The following is a 20,651-nucleotide window of genomic DNA, read 5'->3' as shown; positions in this document are numbered from 1 at the left end:
GTAAAACGTCCTTATCTCAAATGTCACGTAGAACTCTTCCTAAATAAATATAATAACTAATTATTGTTTTAGATCTTTACATCAATAAAAAATAACAAATTTATGATATTATTCATATGATTATGTTTATTGTAAATTGTAATATATAAAAAAGTTAAATAGATAATAGTTATTTCATTTTATTAAGAATAATAATTTTAATTATTAATACCAAAACTTATAGTTAAGGCTCAGGGTACCGTATGTGGAACTAAAATAAAAAGTTGATTTTTCAGTAAAATATGATTTTATTTTTATTTTTATAAGTTTTTCCTATCTTCTCATCACTAATTACAACCAATATATTTTTATCACGCACTAAAAAAAAATTGAGCCTTGTAGGGTTAAGGGCGTAATCTATGGACAATTTTATCGATGAAAATACTTCAAATTTGGGGCTTGACCCATTTCTCGAAAAATTATGAGGATTTAAGTTTTTAATTTTTAGTTTTCACCTCTTCCTTCAAAAACAAGTGAAAGCGTGGGTAGCTTAACACTAATAAGCAAAAATTTTATATCATGCGATAGCCAATAAAATTATCTATTAGCAGAAGTAGAAAACAGATACAAGTTTCATACATTTTAAGGGAGTAAGAATGGATTTAATTAGAAAAAAGCATGACTTTTTTCACTTCTTTTTCAGTTATTTTCCAACACAAGAAAAACCAGGTCGTTTTTCTGCGTCGTAGCGCACGCGACATGCGAAAATGCACTGCCTGAAAGAATCACACAACCTATTCCGATTACTATGGAAACCGCTGGGAAGGGGTATCTTTGTTCAACAATTACGTCGAAACTAATTGACGTAGACTAATAAATTTACATTCGTTTTGTAGAATAGCTCAAATACTAATAATACAATGCAAATAAAACATACCTTAACGACCTGGTTTTTCTTGTGTTGGAAAATAACTGAAAAAGAAGTGAAAAAAGTCATGTTTTTTTCTAATTAAATCCATTCTTACTCCCTTAAAATGTATGAAACTTGTATCTGTTTTCTACTTTTGCTAATAGATAATTTTATTGGTTATCGCGTGATATAACATATTTGCTTATTAATGTTAAGCTACCCACGCTTTCACTTGTTTTTGAAGGAAAAGGTGAAAACTAAAAATTAAAAACTTAAATCCTTGTAATTTTGCGATAAATGGGTCAAGCCCCAAATTTGAAGTATTTTTATCGATAAAATTGTCCCTAGATTTGGCCCATAAAGTTTGATCACTACATGCCCGGACACACTGTATATGCTTGGCAGGATATAAAACTCCGTCACCGCGATGCAGGTTTGTATGAGCGACGGAGTGTGCCATAGTGTAGTAGTGACAGCGCCATCTGTTGGTCACTAGTTTGTAGTGGCGTCGCCACACCACTCCCCCCGGAAGAACCGGAGGTGGATGACGTCAGGATGAGCTCAGCAGTCTGTGCGTGATGAGCTTACAAGTGCCAGTGTGCTCAAGTCTGCGGTGAGTCGAGACGAGCAGGTTGCGGTGCTCTATCCACGGTGAGTCGGGATAGTGAGCGAAGGCGTCTTCGACGGTCGGGCGTGGAGCTGGGCCAGAGCTGTACCCGTGACCAGTGAAGTGACGGTTGCTTGCTGCCGAGGAACCAGGAAGGTCGGTTGCGATCTGCGATGGTCCCTGAAGGCTGGATGCTGGCTTGTTGAAGACTGGAGCTGATGACGTAGTGGCGGAGATGGTGAGGATGGCGGAGGCTGATGCCGAAGATGGTGGTGATGGAGGTTGCGTCTCACATCACGTCGGGGTCACCAATGTGGGATATGATGCTCAACCACAATAAGGAAGCTAGATGTTAGTGCTTCCTTCCGAGCAGGTGTTATGCTCGGGGACCAAGGTCCGATTTACACCATCTTGGCTTGGCAGGATATAAAACTCCGTCACCGCGATGCAGGTTTGTATGAGCGACGGAGTGTGCCATAGTGTAGTAGTGACAGCGCCATCTGTTGGTCACTAGTTTGTAGTGGCGTCGCCACAGCTTCATGGTGGTGACCAGCACAAGAAGAACACAAGCTTAGATTTTGTTTATAAATTGTCTGTGGATTGTAGAGTCATAAATCGATTAAATAATCGATACGTCTCAAAACCCACTGGGCCGAGAAGAAAAAAAAGTAAATAAAAAAGCAAAACGTCAAACGAAAAACCCCACTGTTGTCATTACTGTCAATTGAGTCAAATTGTGAAAATGTATTCGCGAGTGTTTTGGTTTTTGGGTTAATTTTGTCGAAATAGTACAAATTACAGGCTGAAATCGCAATAACGTCATTTTAAAATAGTTATTACTATATTTAGTGTTAGTGTGTATTCTTAAAAACTGTTAAAAACAAACATCAAAATGGATGTAGTCGGTAGCGAAATCGGACAAAAGATGCGGGTAAATACCACTGACTATTTAAATATTTATTGAATTGTGTATATTAAGTTTATTTTGATACTAAATAATAATTATTCAATCTCCTTTTGTTAACAAATTTAGCTAGGTTACTGAGAATTCTTTCATACACCCATGATCTAGATCTATCAAGCATAGTTACTTGTATTGATTCAACTTATTCTTCAAGCAGTGGAGTTAAATTCGATTTATTTATATTTGTATTCTGTGAAAGTAGTGTTCTTGAATTCTTACTCATTAGCTTCTAATGTTCGGTGAAAGTTCTGCTATTTTTTATATAACTGCATAAGTTATTAAATACCTGGATTATGCTATTATTTGGATCAATGCCATTAGTCACCGACTATACAATAATTGCTTAATAATTGGTGTGTTATTTTTTATAGTCTGCCATCAAGGCCAAGCTGACCGAACTGGGTTGTTATGTGGGTAAGTAACAGCTGCTTTTGATAATTTTTACTAAAAAGCATAGTTCTACCATAACTTTGTCATAAAACTAAAATTTTAAACGACAATGGATGAGATGTGTATGTTTGTCAAAACTTTTGACTTGTGCGTTAACAACACAAGACAGAGAATAAGTGCACATTATGGCCGATGGATATCTCTATTTTAAATTCAATAAAGCGTTCAATGCTGGGAAATCCTAGTCAATGACATTAAAACAGTATCAACATTAGGCAATATGATTCATGGAAAAATTGTGTGGTATTTATTTTTAATACCATGGTGTATTCTTAATCTTCTAAACTTGAAAAAAATTTGTTTTGGTGTGTGTTAGTTCAGCAGATAAGTGTATCTTTTTAACCTCAAAAGAGAATCTTTAGACAAATGGTTTGTTGTCCACCTGTCCCTTGAGTTAATTTTCATGTGTTTGTTAGTATTCTCATATCAATAACCTGTTAAAAGACAAGGGCGATCTAAAAGTTGTAGCTTCTTGTAGTGTGATACCCTTCATAAGGTGCTTATAATGTTTATCTTGATATCATCAGTTGTACCTGGCAAATTATACTTTATTGATTAAAATCAGTACCTTCAATAAAAGCAATAAATAAGTTACTAATACAATAAAGCATAAAGTAGCATCCAATACCTTGAAAAGTTAGGCAGATTATGTAACTTGGTGACATAGTCCTTGATTATTATAATCTTCACTTCCAGATGATGAGCTTCCAGACTATGTAATGGTCATGGTAGCCAACAAGCGCACCCGAGGACAGATGGAGGATGACTTACAGCTGTTCCTGGGAGACAATACGGAGCTATTTGTCAACTGGCTGCACCAAGTGCTGAAGAAGTTGCAGGAAGTTACTGTCACTGCCCCAATAAGTGAGTTTTTAAGTCTAAATTACCGTACCTTAAAATGTGCTACGTCATAACAAATATGCTCTTTGTACTTATTATTTGTTCATTCACAGAAACAGCAGAACAGGAAAAGAGCAAGGAAAGATCAGCTTCTAAAGACAGAAAGTCTAAAGACAAGAAAGACAAAGATAAATCAAAAAAGTCTGACTTAAAGAAAGCTAAAAAGAAGGAAAAAGAAAAATTGCATCGTAAAAAGGAAGAAAAAAAGGAAAAGAAAAGCAAGAAAAAGAGTAAACACCATGACATGATTCGACCTAACATACCACCACTGTTAATGAACATGGAAAAAGAATCGGAACCATCTATAACAGATGTTTTTGCTGGTCAAATTCTGAAGAGTCATGGGATCAGTATGGAGTCTTTAAAGGAGGATAAAGTTTTGGAAAAAGTTGAACAAAAGGTCATTATTAAAGAACACAAAAGACCTATTGTTCCAATCATTGATCCTGCAACTATTTCCTCTCAACCTGATCCAGATGTGGTTTCACTAAATAGCGAGAACACAATGGATAGTCAAGAAAAAATTACAAAACCTAGTGTTTTACAAGAAACAGCAAAAGAGGACCAAATTAAAGAAATCAATGAGATTGAAGCTAAAATTCAAGGCTTGAAGCAGAAGTTGGCAGAGCAGTTAGATTCTATGTCAGAAGATGAAGATTTCTTAAATATAAGAACGGAGGCTGAGGAGTTGATGAATGATTTCGCTGAAGATGTATTTCAGGTAAATAAACTTACTAAAGCCTGGTCCGTGAGCACGTAGATTTTTTTCCAATGACTCCACGCTACCCATCCTTATCGCTCGCGCGTAATTATGTTGCTGTCGCGCTCGCACACTCACTGCGGGCGCGCGTCGCACAGTCGCGATAAGGATGGGTAGCTTGGGGTCATTGGACAAAATTCTACGTGCTCACTGACCAGGCTTTATAGTTCTAGCGCTTAACTGAGAAAGTGCCTGATGTATGGGAGCGACACGGGAGTGGTGATTTTGACATTTATGACGCGACAGAGCATAGTGCAAATCTGATGTCTCGCTGACATTTGACGTAACAAAAAAACACCCTTCCGTGCCGCCATACCTCAAGCACTGACTCATTTAAGCGCTACAGCTATAGCAATACTAAAACGCATTATATTTTCATTATTTCAAATACAAACGGTCGGCCGTTTGGTGTAGTGGTTCGAAACGGACTACTATTCCGGAGGTAGCGGGTTCGATTCCCGCACAGTACAAACATTTGTGTGCATGAACATATTTGTTTGTATTGGACTGGGTGTTTTCTATGTATAATAAGTATGTATTTACAAAAAAAAAGTATTCAAGTATGTTTATATCCGTTGTCTAGTACCCATAGTACAAGCTTTGCTTAGTTTGGGATTAGAAACGCAGTGTAAAATGTCTGAGGATATTTATTTATATTATTTATTTATTATTTACAAATACCTTTACAGGAAATATCTCAACAGGCGCCAGTAAGTACGCCCCCCCTGGAAAAGTGCAAATCCCCATCTCCACCCAAAGAAATACCGCCTAAACCGGTAGAGGTTCCTAAACCTATAGAGACATTACCACAAATAGAGCTGAATCTTCCAAAGAGGCCAGTTCGGGAAAGACTTGGGGCTCGGGAGGAACATAGGAGAACAGCAGAAGTGGAAAGAAGGACAGAGCAAAAGTCTGATAGCCAAGAAAGGTAGGTAACAAAGTTATTTACTAAATCTAGTAAATAATCCATCAATCCCAGAGCTGTCGTATATGACCGCGTAATAATTGATTAACCATTGTGTTTCGATATGCGTGGCTTGAAGAGATAAGAAGTTTCTCATCTTATGTGTTTCTCAAGTAAAAATGAATAACCACAAAACATTACTTTCTATTGTTAAGTACTTCTAACTCCAGTCAAAAGATGTTGTTGTATGTTGGTACTGGCTCATGCATATAAGCTTTGTGCATGGTATGTAAAATAAAATTGCTATTTTTTTTTATCAATATCTTTGATTTCCAGATTCACGCCCGAACCGTTGCCAGAATTCATGACAAAAACGAAGTCTGCTAAGAGTCGCCTCAGTGATCCACCTGAAAGAAGCGGCGACTTCTCTGATGATTCGGACAAGCCTGAGCCCAGTATAAAGAGGCTCACTTCTAAGTAAGTTGAACTTGAATGTCCTTATCATTTCAGCTAATGACAGTTTACTGTTAGAAGTAAGCGGTACCAAGGAGTGCCATAAAGCACGACCTACCCCAATGAATTTTGAACATTACGTCCTTTTTATAAGACTTCATGATGAATTCATTTTAAATTGTTAAGTTCTGTTTTATGGATGGATTTCCCAATTTACTACACAGCTGACCCTAGTAATTCAGTACATAAAATACATACCTACAATAAAATGCCATGTCCAAGTTCTTCTTCTTTTATTTTAGCAACAACTTGGTATTGAGAACCAGATCAAAAGTTAATTTGTCAAAAAAAACTTGTAAAAACAAAAGCTAGTACAGTATAAGTCGCGCAAAAAGAGTTGAGGCAAACACGGTACTCACACTGACGTAATATTTGCTAAACCTTCCTACTTCTTTCACACTTCCCCAATCAATTTCAAGTCTAATTTCAAAGTAATAGATTCCAAAATCCATCGACACATTCTCACCTCTCTCTCTCTTTCAGGGTATCAGTGCTGGAAAGCCGCGTGCGTTGCGCGAGCGTTGTACGCGTGCGACCCAGGCCGCGCGTGTCCGCGCCCGCGTCAAGTTTGCTTATGCGCGCTGTAGCTGATGCGCATAAAAGCCTGTTGACTGTAAGTAGCTATTCTTACAGAGGGCCGAGTGTTAGTTTAGACGCTCACTAGTGAGCGCGTAAAAAATGACATTAAATGTACATATGTCGGATTGTACAGCGCTCCTAGCGGAAACTTTCAAGAACTAAAATTTTCATATATTTTTTAAACGCGCTCACTCACTAGTGCGCGTTTGATGTAAACTCACACTAAGCCCTCAGATGTGTAATTCCAAATACAAGTTCCCAAAATACAGGATTACCAAACTACTTAGATAATCCTGTTAATGGATTTACGGGACTGCTAGTAAGTCACAAGTGATATTGTGTTTCATGTAACTACTACATTTACTGAAAATTGATTATTAGTAAATTATTATGAGATAAATATGTATTTAATCAGAAGTATCCTAAAAATATCTTCATTTCAATTTCAACCAATGACAGTCCGCTGCGTATGCTACTTAAGCTTGCTTAATTAAGCTTACTTAAGCTCCCCCAAGGAACGCCACTTGACCTTTTACTTTTTTCATCCAACGGCTGCCAAAAAAAAGACGCCAAAAGTAGGTATCAAAAATAGGTAGAATAAGCAATTTAAATTACCCCAATCTTTTCAACCAATCCAAGCATCTTAAAATCGAGTATTATGATTACACAGTCACTTCAACATATTCTGTAACTAGCTTTCCGCCCGCGGCTTCGCCCGCGTGGAATTTTGACTGTCACAGAAAGACTTTATCGCGGGCGTCCCTGTTTCAAAAACCGGGATAAAAACTATCCTGTCCTTTCTCGGGACTCAAACTATCTCTATGCCAAATTTAATAAAAATCGATTTAGTGGTTTAGGCGTGAAAGCGTGACAGACAGACTTTCGCATTTATAATATTAGTATAGATATCGTCCACACGAGATACATCAAATGTCTCAAAGGAACCTCTGTCTACTCATTAACGATGGAGCTTTCCATTATATTCTTATCCCTGTTTAATAAAGGCCTCTTTATTGACGGCGCCCGTTCTATAACAAAGGTATTCCAAGAAACGACTAACTAGCAACAGCAAAGCAAAAGTTCTCAGAAAATGTATTAACGTGCTTAAACCTAACATAATTACACATTTCTAAGAAGTCAGTAATAAGATATTTAATCATTTCAATCAATTTGTTTCGTTTTCTCAATGAAACTGGATACAAATCTCCTTAAGAATGCTTCTGAAATTGCTAAAAGGTTTCCTAGAAAGGTTTTAACGATTAATTGCTAAAAGATTCTGAGTAATGAAAATTGCGTTTAGTATAATGATTGACATAAAAGCAATTATACCTTAAAGTTGTAAACACTCCCTTTGTGATATTTCCAAGTATTGACTGATATCAGCTACGATGTTTTAATCTATTTGTGACTTTGTAAGCCTGTTTTTGTTTACTTGAAGGCTTAGCTAGAATATAAGGTGATTAAATCCACGATAAAAGCTCTTAATAACAAAGACAGGTTAATAAGTTAGGATTTTAGGAAGTCTATTTAGCCTAAGCGCAGACCACCGATTTTTAGTTGGCCGATAGTTGGGTCGGGCTGTTGATCAGTACGGAGATGTATGAAAGTCCGCACCCATTTGGTACCGGCCGATTCTTCATACAAATTAGGATCGGGCCCAACTATCGGCCACCTAAAAATCGGTTGTCTTCGTCTAGTCTAGAGCTATGATAAAAGTTCTAATTAACAAAGACAGGTAATAAGTTAGGATTTTAGAAAGTCTATTAATAGCTCGTACGTTTAAAAATTATGGTGAATACATTATTTTGCGAGTACAAAAACACACATAATAATTAACTGGTTTTTAAAGCGTGACTCGTCGTTTATGATATGGCAATAGATGCAAACAGACAACTCGACCCTATTACAATTTTATGCTAACTTTTTCGATGTTAGTGACATCTCTCCAGTAAGACTAGGCGCAGACCACCGATTTTTAGTTGGCCGATAGTTGTGCCCGATTTTAAATTGTATGAAGAATCGGCCAAATCAAATCGGTGTAATGTGCGCACTTCCATACATGCCCATACTGATCAACTGCCCGACTAAACTATCGGCCGACGAAAAATCAATGGTCTGCGCCTAGGCTTACAGTTATTCAATGATTTTACAATAATTTATTGTATGTTTCCAGACACCACCAAAAGTAGATTCCGAGCCTCCAATGATAAAACGAGGCATAGTGCTGCCGATGCGTCGCGTCGGGGACCCCAACATAGTCATACAAGTTCCGGGGGAGCGTACAGCAGACAGCCAGGATGACAACATTAGTCTCGAGATAGACAGCGATGAGGAGAAGAGGTATGCGTCCATATTGATTTAGAAATTTTAGAATTAGGCCCAGAACAGACGGTGAAACGCAACCGCAACGAAACTGCAACTTTGTGATGATTCTGATGAATGAAACTGAAACTGATAGTTTCAATCTGGTCGCGTCATGTGTGGTCTCTCAACGGACGCTATGGCAGAAACTTAGATGCAACTCAAAAGTAACTAGCAGTTGCAGTTTTGTTGCGTTTCTCCGTCTGCCTTAGAATTTGAAGCCACGATAGCCGAACGGTGAAGGGGTCGGACTGGCCGACTCGTGATCCGGGGAACGCGGACTCGGTCCCCGCCGCCGCTCGACTATAATCAAAATTGTGGTGAGCTCACTCGTGATACAAGCATATTTAGCTTAGTACGAGGGGCTAACGGGAGTAATTTGTGTAATAACAAATTACTAATCATCTTAATTGCATGAATTTTGATAGACGTTAAGGTACCGAAGTGGTAGAATACTTGTGTTGTACACGTTATATCATACTCGTATAGGCGAATAAGGGACAAATATGTGTAATATTGACCACAGTGTTAATTACCCATTTACGGTAATGTCTCGTTCTATCGTAAAGAATCACCATTTGATGAAAGCGAGAGCAAAAACGTAAATGGGTAGTTAACACAGTACATCAGTCCTCCTCAAAACGAGAATTCCGATTCGTTTTGCATGATGGCCTCTATCCATCTGGGAAGAACGGTTTAACGTTCGTCGTACATGATTCGAACTAGAAACATTCAATAGAATTAATATTCTATTGACAATTTCACGCTGAATAATTTCAGCGTACGTTCAGCTTCCTGTGTCGCTTGAATAAGACGTTATCTGGCGTTCTGAGAAAAACAGGTTGCGTATTCGTCTTGTGTGACTCAAAATAGAAACAGAAAATAGAATATTATTCAGCGAACTTCTTCCCGTCTCGCTTGAATAATATTGAGAACTACGTTCTCTGTCGTTCTGAAAAGAACGGTTTAGAATTCGTCTTGTGTGACTCGAAATAGAAACAGAGAATAGAATATTATTCAGCGAGCTTCTTCCCGTCTCGCTTGAATAATATTGAGAACTACGTTCTCTGTCGTTCTGAAAAGAACGGTTTAGTATTCGTCTTGTGTGACTCGAAAAAGAAACAGAGAATAAAATATTATTCAGCGAGCTTCTTCCTGTCTCGCTTAAATAATATCTTTTATCGTTCTGAAAAGAACGGTTTAACGTTCGTCGTTCGAACAAGAAATATTCAGTAGAATATTATTCAGCAAGCGGAAGCTTGACCGGACCTTGAAGACTGCATCTGGTGAAGGTCGCGGCAAGCATCAGGCAGCACAGGACCGATCGTTGCGGTCGATCGGTATCTTGAGACGTCCTCTTCGAGCAACGCGCGGCGATCGACTGTGCCACGCCTTTTTTTTTTTTTTTTTTTTTTTTTGAAGGGACGCGCGCTGGTAGCTTGAGGAGCTTTTCCAGCTTCACCGGGCAGAGTGGCGAGTACAGAAGGTACTCTAGCCGTTTGGCGATCGTCGGTGCGCGTGCCGACGAGGCCGAGTGTGGGCTTCGCGAAGCGAAGCCCAGGCTCGTCCGCGTCGGTCGCGGACCGACGTTCGCGATCGGGCCGTATCGAGCGCATAAGGCGCCCGATCAGTGGCGAACCCAATTAGAGGGTTGCCCACCGCGGTGTTGGACCAAAGTCCAGCCTACGGCGGGCTTACTCTAAGTGGGCCCGATCGAGGGGACTACGGACGCGGCCTGAGGGCGCCACGGTAGGCTCGGACCTCGGCTCAGGCCGTGTCCGGGGGACGGATAGGGGAGAACCGGCCCGGTACATGTCTGTACCGTCCGAAATGGAAAGCAGGGCCTCGTACTCGCCGGCGAGTACGGTGTAACGAGCTACTGTGTTGTGGAGTAGTTGGCGTGCTTAAGGCAGTGATGTCTGTGTTAAGAAATTCGGTAATAGGATCGTCCGGGTCGTCTAGGACATGCCTAGGTCGTCGGTATTGGGCAGCGACATCTTTCTGGGGTGTATACGTGGCGGCGCTAACGATAAGAGGGTTCTTGTGGTTGATCGCTTTATCAAAGTAGCGGCGAGAGGCTTCTTTCATAAAGTGATCAATCGATGGGATCTCGAAATCTCTATGGAGATTCGTATTACGCACGAACCACGGGGCATCCGCGGCTCGGCGTAAGAATTTGTTTTGGAGGGTCTGGAATTTCTTAAGGTCTGTGCAGGAAGTGTGAGCAAACACCGGACTGGCGTAAGTCAACACTGGACGGATGCAGGTTTTGTAAATTGTCAACTTATTTCTAAGTGACAATTTACTTTTCCTTCCAACTAGGTGGTAGAGTCGGTGGATGTAGTGGTTCGCACGGCTCAAGACGCGTCTGAGGTGCGGAGCGAACGATAATCTCTGGTCGAGGGTGACACCTAAGTACTTGGCCTCACTTTTCCAAGGAATAGTTTGGTCAAATAAGGTGAGATGGGTGGGGACATTAGGACGAGTGCGAACCGGAGGACGTTTCGCAGACAAAGCCCTAGAAAAGTACACTGCTGCACTTTTTTCGGGATTTACCTCGATACGCCACTTCCTGAACCATTCGCCTAATTGTGTGACTGCGCGTTGGAGCGCCAAGATGACGTAATTCCGATTACGTCCGGACTTGTAGAGTGCGGTGTCGTCCGCAAAGAGGGCTAAATCCGTATTCGGATATTTGGGGATGTCATTGACGTACAATGAAAAGAGGATGGGCGAGAGCACGGAGCCCTGGGGGACTCCGGCTCTAATGGGGCGGGGGGAGGAGAGGGAGCCATCTACTCGGTAACGAAAGGTGCGATTCGATAAAAAGTCACGTAAGATGTGCACGAGACTGTCCGGCACACCGAGTTCGTAAAGCTTGTAAATCAAGCCGTTGTGCCAGACTTTATCGAATGCCTTCGCTACGTCGAAGAATAACACTCCTGTCCCTACGGGTGGCTTAGCAGTGAGGCCGCTAAGTATATGCTCCGTTAAGCGGTGCACCTGTTGTACGCAGGAATGTGAGGCGCGGAAGCCAAACTGTTCGTTTATTAAGAGATTATTAGAAAAAACATAATCTCTTAATCGAGAGACAATTATACGTTCGTATAACTTACCCATGGTCTTTAAGAGACTGATGGGTCTGTAGCTTGTGGGGTCAGCCAGTTTCTTACCGGGCTTCGGGATGCCAATGACTTCTGCCTCTTTCCACGCGTCGGGAAAGATGCAGTGAGACATGGCCGCGTTGAAAATAGCAACCAAGAGGTATACTAGGGGGGCGGGCAGGGCGCGTAAGACTCTATTAGAGATACGGTCCGGGCCGGGGGCTTTGTTGGGACGGAAACCTTTGATTATCGTTCGCACCTCGTCGACGTTGGTCGGGTCTAGGGTTGTGGTCGGAGGGAGGGCGGCTCTACGTTCGACTTCGCTGTCCACCATGCGGAGGTGGGCAGAGTCTACTGGGAGGGTACTGGGGGAGCACTGTGCTTCTAGACTGTCGGCTAGACATTCGGCTTTGGCGTCGTCGTCAAACGCAAGCGTTTGATCGGGACGTAAAAGCGGTGGCGTGGACGCTACGGTGTCAGACTTAAAGGCTCTCGTCAACTTCCAATAGGCTTGGTGAGATGGCGAGATTTCTTTAAGTAGATCATCCCACTGATTGTTACGGAGTTCCGCGATACGAGCCTTGACAGCGCGCTGTAGGGAACGTAGGCGGACTCTGTTTTCCTCGGTTGGATAAGCGTCATAATCGCGAGTGGCTGCGTTCTTTGCCCTCAATAGTTCTCGCGCGTCGTCCGGCAACCTGAGACGGTGGTTAGCCATCGCAGGCACTTGCCTAGACGAGTCGCCGATGGCGACCGAGATGTGACTAGTGAGCGCATCGATCGCGTGAATAGTTTCGTGAGGCGAAACTATATCGTCGGGGATTGAGGACAGTTGTGGGCTCTGACAGTTCCCAAGTTTTACCTTGAGTTTGTCCCAGTCCACAACTGTCTTCATAGTGGGTGTAGACTCAGGAGAGCCTAGTTGGAGTACGACCGGGCGATGGTCAGAAGTGAGCGCGTGCATGGTTTCTATAGAGTGTAGGCGGAGGCCTATATTCTTTAGAATTGCCATGTCCAGAATGTCGGGCCGATGCTCGACATTGTAAGGATAGTGAGTGGGCGTCATAGGGACTAAGATGTCAAAGATGAGTTCCTCAGAGAGTTCGCTTAACATGTTGCCATTGGCAGTGGATGTTACGCAACCCCAATGAGTGTGTTTGCTATTAAAGTCGCCGCCAAGAATGACTGCACTATTCATAGCAAAGAGGGCCTGAAAGTCGCTCCTTAAGGGAGTCTTGTTCGGGGAGAGGTAAACCGAGCCGATGAGGATGGGCTCGTGTCCAGTCATGGCTAGCCGACAGAGTGAGACTTCTAGGTTAGAGAGAGAAGGGGGATCGACTAAAGCACAGTGCAGAGAACGCTTATAATAAATAAGCGTGCCGCCGCCACGTGTGGGCCTATCGTGTCTAATGATATTGTAGTTCGCTATCCTAGGATTGCGAATAGAGGGTGTTAGGAGGGTCTCTTGAACCAGAAAGATGTCGACCTGGTGGTCGGTAAGGAACTGAGTAACCTCGTCCTTCTGCTGTCTAAGACCGTTAGCGTTGAAAAATGCTAAGGTGATTGACCGGGGTTTGATCCTAGCGGTGGGATTAGCCATTACGGAGCGTGGAAAGAGGAGATAGCGTAGCAAAAGTCTACGTGTTCGGCGAGGATAGATAACCTATCCATGATGTTGCCTTCGCCATTAGTCGCGCGCAGTTTTGCGGCGATCACAAACATCTCGCCGACATTAATTTGGCCAAAGAAGTCTCTGACCAACTTAATGTCAGCCGCAGGTGAATGTGAAGGCTGGGGCTTGGCCTGAGGGGCCGGGACTTTGTGGGCTGGTGCCTTAGGGGCAGGGGGACTTGGGTTAGGCGCCTGTTGGGTAGGTGCCTTTGGCGTAGCCTTAGGGGCTGGATGGGGTTGAGGAGCCTGCTGGAGCGTGGGTGGGGCCACAGCTGTTTGGGTGGGTGTGGGAGTAAGGCTGGCAGCCTGGGTGTAGGCCAGAGGCCTAGCCCAAGCATTGGGCCTGTTGGGGCGGAGGCTAGGAGCCTCACTTGCTACCGCAAAGTTGCGAGTAGCATTGATCTGCCTGGGGGCAGAGGGGATGGGGGCACGCGGCTGAGTGCGTGGAGCCCGGGGACAACCGCGATAATTCGCAGGATGACCCTGGGTACCACACAGTATGCAGCTCGGTGGTTCGGTGGCTGTGGCCTTGTCACGGACACAGTCGGCTGTGCCGTGATCGCCTAGGCACTTGACGCACCTAGGACGGGCGTGACAATTACGGGCAGCGTGCCCGTAATGTTGACAGCGGTGGCACTGGCCGGGAGCGCCGCGCTTTCGGGGTGGCTCAACTTTGAGCCCGGAGATGAAGCAAACCGTTTTCAAATTGAAAATCGATTTCGCTTCGTTGGAATAGTCCAAGACTACTTGGACAAGGTCAAATGGTTCACGTGTACGAGTCCTGTACAGACGGTGAACCTGTTTGACGGGAAAGTTTTGTGCCTTGAGGTCGGCCAAGATGGAGGCGGAGTCTAGCTCCTTGGGAAGGCCACGGATAACAACCCGCAGCTCCCTTTCCTCCTCGCGAGGGAAGGTATGATAACCGATACGGTTTTCATCAAGGAATCGAGTTAGGGCTCGGTGCTCGTCCGAGGTGGACAAGGACACCTTAATGCCTACATTGCACGACTTAGCGTGCGAGAAATTGATGTGGCGCTCCTTGAGCGCGCCGGAAATTTTGTTCCAGGACGCCTTGTCCTGGACAAAGACTGGGGGGACTCTGGCAGTCCGGCCGGTGCTCGACTGCGAGCCGGAGGGCTGGGAAGATTGCGAGGGCTGGGATAGGCCCGAGTTGGCCTTCAGCGCCTTCGCAGGGGGGGAAGGAGGGGGAGAGGCCGCGGATTTGCGGGTCCTCTTCGGACGACTGACGGTGGTGAAGCCACCGTCATCGGCGTCTGAGACAGAGTCACATTCCATGTCCCTACTGGGGGCATGGGATTGGTGATCTATCACAATAGAGTGCTCGTTCGTGAGCGGGATTGGTAGCGGGGCCGAGTTAGGATCGCACATGGCATCCTCGGGACATGACGGGGAAGCAGGCTCCTCATAGACGGAGCTTGCGAGGGATTTTGCCCGTATGTGGGCTTTAAACCCGGAGAGAACCTCCGGGTGAGTGGCCCGGAGGAACTTTAATAGTTCCTCCGTGTCCATGGCATGGAGGGTGTATTCGCGACGCGTGAATCTACGCCGGTTCGCAAGTCGCAACCACCGAGAAGAGCCGGCAAGAAACTCGGTGGTTATAGCGGTGTGTAAGTCCCGCACAGTCGGTGTAAACCGAGCGGGGTGTGTCGGAAAAGTGTGCCCTAACCAATGTAACTACGCCGCAACGTAGCAACGCCGCGACGTAGGGTGAGTACCTACTCCTAGCAGTCCTTCAGGAGGGCCCCGGTCGCAAAAACAACCAGGGATACGCTCCTTCAGGGATGGAAAATAGGGAGGGGTAGGGGGGGTCACGCCCGGCAGTGAAAAGACTGTGAAACCGAGTGTCTCAAGGGCGAGGAGGAACGCCTCACCCTCTCAAACGTGCCTTCCAGGAGGCCAAGGTTCACAGCCTAATATACCGGCGGCGGCAGGAAATTTCAGCGCCTTGAAAAAGGCACTGTCGGTCGCTCCCAATCGAACCGAACCGCCTTTAGAAAGGCGTTTAACTACGCTTGTTCGTTATCACCGTTAGGTATCCCAAGCGCAGCCGCGGGCAAGCCACGTAATTGTGACAAAACACCACAGAAACAAGACTCGCAGAGCGAGGGCGATAAGCTCGACGAACTCGGAGCGCAGCGCATGCGAGCGGGCGGGCGAGGCGGAGCGCACGTCCGTACCGTGCGAGCGATGCGAAGCGAATGACTATGGGATACGTCAGTCAAAGGACGTCACTTATATAAATTCTTCCCGAATGTACGCGAACGTCTGAAGTGTGCCACGCCGAGGCGCTACTATACGAAGTAAACTTTCCAGCATGACATCGCGTGACACATGCGCAGCGTGCATGAAAGAGACAACATTATATTTGAAAGAGACAACGCTATATTCGAAAGAGACAACACTATATTTGATAGAGACAACACTATATTGGAAAGAGACAACACTATATTATAGATAGAGACAATGTTATATAGAGATATTATCAAATATTGTACGTACGTTAATTTGAAAGTATGTCCATCCTATTTACACTATTACGACTGACTTGATTATAGCTATTGATATATTGATTTTTAAGAAATATGTAATTAGCTTAAAACCATTTTTATTTATTTAGCGTAATACAGGGTGGCCCAAAAGAAAGTTCACTTTTGAAAATTCAAGGAAACGAGAACTCTACATTTTTATAGAACTTTAACTATTGCAATTTAGGAAATTTTATGCAATTTATTTTTAAATTTACCTTTATTAAATTACATCACCCAGGAGATTTCCTTGACGCTTACAACATTCGATCAACGTGTATCAAAATCTTGGAATGCGTTCGTTAGAATTACCTCGAAACCTATTTTCAATTTTTTTGCCGAATGCTTGGCTTCAGTTCTGCATGGTTGTTGGATTATTAAAATATACTCTATTCTTAATGTAATACCACAAAAAAGAATTTTCTGGAGTGAGATCAGGGCTTCCTGGAGGCCAGGAGATGTCACCCCTGCCTGAAATTATTTTTTTGTGGGAACATGTCTCTTACCATCTAAATGCTCTCATTTGAAGTGTGACACGTAGCCCCATCTTGATGAAACCAAGTGCTCCGGTCATAGCCTTGTGAATCTCGCAGCTTTGAAATCAAAAAGCTTTTCAGCCTACCAGTATAGCGCTCTCAAAAATTAATCATCCTTTCAATGCAACAAACCAATTAAGCAGGGGTGAAATCTCACTGCCTGTAAGAAGCGCTAATCTCATTCCAGCAGACTTCTTTTTGTGGGGTTACCTTATGAGCAGAGTATACTCTAATAATCCAAAAACTCTGCATTCATCCATCCTGAATCCATTTCGAGGTAACTCTAACGAAAGTTTTCCAAAATTTTTATGTATGTCGACCGGATGTTATAAACGTCAAGGGAATCACATGTAAGATAAAATTTATAAAAGAAAGTAAATTTTAAAATAAATTGCACTAAATTTCCTTTAAATTGCAATAGTTAAAGTTCTACAAAAATGTACAGTTTTCGTTTCCTTGAATTTTCAAAAGTGAATTTTCTTCTGGGCCACCCTGTATGAACATGATGTATATGAATTTACAGAAAATAATTCATTATTTACGTTACGTAAACAGTCCTTTTCGATTTGTATCTGTATATGCTGACGTCTTGTGTAGTCCGACTGACAAATGTTTCTTGTCTCGCTTCCAAACATTTAACAAGAGCCTAGGTACCTAATGTATTCAATATAAAATATGAACTTGAATGTGTTGTTATTGTGTATATCTACCGAAAAAGAAACAGAGAATAGAATATTATTCAGCGAGCTTCTTCCCGTCTCGCTTGAATAATATTGAGAACTACGTTCTCTGTCGTTCTGAGAAGAACGGTTTAGTATTCGTCTTGTGTGACTCGAAATAGAAACAGAGAATAGAATAACAGCGAGCTTCTTCCCGTCTCGCTTGAATAATATTGAGAACTACGTTCTCTGTCGTTCTGAAAAGAACGGTTTAGTATTCGTCTTGTGTGACTCGAAAAAGAAACAGAGAATAAAATATTATTCAGCGAGCTTCTTCCTGTCTCGCTTAAATAATATCTTTTATCGTTCTGAAAAGAACGGTTTAACGTTCGTCGTTCGAACAAAAAATATTCAGTAGAATATTATTCAGCAAGCGGAAGCTTGACCGGACCTTGAAGACTGCATCTGGTGAAGGTCGCGGCAAGCATCTGGCAGGCAGCACAGGACCAATCGTTGCGGTCGATCGGTATCTTGAGACGTCCTCTTCGAGCAACGCGCGGCGATCGACTGTGCCACGCCGAGGCGCTACTATACGAAGTAAACTTTCCAGCATGACATCGCGTGACACATGCGCAGCGTGCATGAAAGAGACAACATTATATTTGAAAGAGACAACGCTATATTCGAAAGAGACAACACTATATTTGAAAGAGACAACACTATATTGGAAAGAGACAACACTATATTATAGATAGAGACAATGCTAAACATTGTAACCCTTTAACATACCTACCTTTAACAGACAATGTAACCCTTTAACATACCTGGTGTATTCGATATTTGAACTTGAATGTGTTCAGTGGGCTGAGTGTGAGTTTGTATGAAAATTTTAGTTTTTGAAATTTTCCCGCTAGGGGCGCTGTACAATCCGTTATACATTTAATGTCATTTTTTGACGCGCCCACTAGTGAGCGCGTTTAATAAAAACTCACACTAGGCCCTCTGTATTCAAATATTACATTAGCCCGAGCACGTGTTCCCCTCAACTTTTGTTGAATTTTTGAATGCATGAAAATGAATAACATCATTTTATTTCTCTCTGTTAACGCTTTGCAGTCATGAAAGGAGAGAGAACATGTTGAATATTCTTCGTGTGTTACTCGAAATAGAAACAGAGAATAGAATATTATTCAGCAAGAATCTCTCCGCTCGAATAATATTGAGATCGTTCTGAGAAGAACGGTTTGCTTATTCGTATTTTGTGGCTCGAAAAAGAAACAGAGAATAGAATAAATAATATTCAACAAGATGAGAATATCCCATCTCACTTGAATAATATTGAGAAATACGTTCTCTATCGTTCTGAAAAGAACGGTTTAGTATTCGTCTTGTGTGACTCGAAAAAGAAACAGAGAATAGAATATTATTCTGCGAGCTGCTTCCCGTCTCGCCTAAATAATATCCTTTATCGTTCTGAAAAGAACAGTTTAACGTTCATCGTTCGAACAAGAAATATTCAGTAGAATATTATTCAGCAAGCGGCAGCTTGACCGGTCCTCGAAGGCTGGTAAATGTAGGCAGGCCTCCCACTCGGTGGCCCGACGATCTGGCAAAGATCGTGGCAAGCAGCACAGGACCGATCGTTGCGGTCGAGCGGTATTTTGAGACGTCTTCTTCGTGCAACACGCAGCGATCGACTGTGCGACGCCGAGGCGCTGCTATACGATGTAAACTTTCCAGCATGACATCGCGTAACACATGCGCAGCGTGCATGAAAGAGACAACAATATTTGAGAGAGACAACACTCTATTTGAAAGTGACAACACTATTTTTGAAAGAGACAACACTATTTTTGAAAGAGACAACACTATATTTGAAAAAGACAACACTATATTATAGATAGAGACAACGCTATTTAGAGAGACTGTTAAATATTGCACGTATGTAGTTAATTTGAAAGTATATCCGTCCTTTTTACATTATTACGACTGACTATCTTTTCTATTAATATTGACCTTCAAGATAATGAACTTGAACCATTTGTGCAATTAATATTAAGCATAATAGAAGCTTTCTGTCTCGCTTGAAAACATGTTGTAACCCTTTAACATACCTAGTGTATTCGATATTTGAACTTGAATGTGTTCTGTATTCAAATATTACATCAGCCTGAGCACGTGTTCCCCTCAACTTTTGTTGAGCGATCTATACATAAAAATGAATAACATTATTTTATATCTCTCTGTTAACGCTTTACAGTCATGAAAGGAAGAGAACATGTGGAATATTCTTCATGTGTTACTCGAAATAGAAACAGAGAATAGAATACTATTCAGCAAGAATCTTTCCGCTCGAATAATATTGAGAACTACGTTCTCTATCGTTCTGAAAAGAACGGTTTAGTATTCGTCTTGTGTGACTCAAAATAGAAACAGAGATTATAGAAAATTATTCAGCGAGCTTCTTCCAGTCTCGCTTAAATAATATCCTTTATCGTTCTGAAAAGAACGGTTTAACGTTCATCGTTCGAACAAGAAATATTCAGCAAGCGGCAGCTTGACCGGACCTTGAAGACTGGTAAATGTAGGCAGGCCTCCCACTCGGTGGCCCGACCATCTGGCGAAGGTCGTGGCAAGCAGCACAGGACCGATCGTTGCAGTCGAGCGGTATTTTGAGACGTCTTCTTCGTGCAACACGCGGCGATCGACTGTGCGACGCCGAGGCGCTGCTATACGATGTAAACTTTCCAGCATGACATCGCGTGACACATGCGCAGCGTGCATGAAAGAGACAACATTATATTTGAAAGAGACAACTCTATATTTGAAAGAGACAACACTATATTTGAAAGACACAACCTTATATTATAGATAGACACAACGCTATGTAGAGAGACTGTTAAATATTGCACGTATGTAGTTAATTTGAAAGTATATCCGTCCTTTTTACACTATTACGACTGACTGAAGATCTTTTCTATTATATTGACCTTCAAGATAATGAACTCGAACCTTTTGTGCAATTAATATTAGGGTGCCCTCTCAGACGCATAACATTTTTCATCATAATTTAGTTTGGCATAACAGTATTTGCATAAAGTTTTTTCGCATAAACTTTTATATGCATAGTATTCTAAATGCATAATGGTTTCTTAGGCATAATAATAACTTTCTCTAATTTTCAATACCATAATTTAAATAATCATAA

The 20,651-nt window shown here is 42.4% G+C and overlaps 1 protein-coding gene across 1 annotated transcript in view; it reads left to right on the top strand.

The window, feature by feature from the left end:
• Window positions 1-2,143: 2,143 nt before the first annotated feature.
• LOC135077999 (zinc finger CCCH domain-containing protein 14) overlaps window positions 2,144-20,651 on the top strand; it is a 28,961-nt gene continuing 10,453 nt past the window's right edge. Inside the window, exons 1-8 of the mRNA XM_063972541.1 lie at window positions 2,144-2,427; window positions 2,832-2,874; window positions 3,607-3,774; window positions 3,864-4,531; window positions 5,260-5,498; window positions 5,811-5,951; window positions 6,471-6,600; window positions 8,740-8,906. Coding sequence (XP_063828611.1) covers window positions 2,389-2,427; window positions 2,832-2,874; window positions 3,607-3,774; window positions 3,864-4,531; window positions 5,260-5,498; window positions 5,811-5,951; window positions 6,471-6,600; window positions 8,740-8,906 — 1,595 coding nt within the window. The 5' untranslated portion in view covers window positions 2,144-2,388. The remainder of the gene's footprint in view (window positions 2,428-2,831; window positions 2,875-3,606; window positions 3,775-3,863; window positions 4,532-5,259; window positions 5,499-5,810; window positions 5,952-6,470; window positions 6,601-8,739; window positions 8,907-20,651) is intronic.

This window comes from Ostrinia nubilalis, chromosome 14 (genome assembly GCF_963855985.1).
Source record: "Ostrinia nubilalis chromosome 14, ilOstNubi1.1, whole genome shotgun sequence".
NCBI lineage: Eukaryota > Metazoa > Arthropoda > Insecta > Lepidoptera > Crambidae > Ostrinia > Ostrinia nubilalis.
The sequence above is the reverse complement of the archived record's forward strand: the minus strand, read 5'-3'. Positions and strand labels throughout refer to the sequence as shown.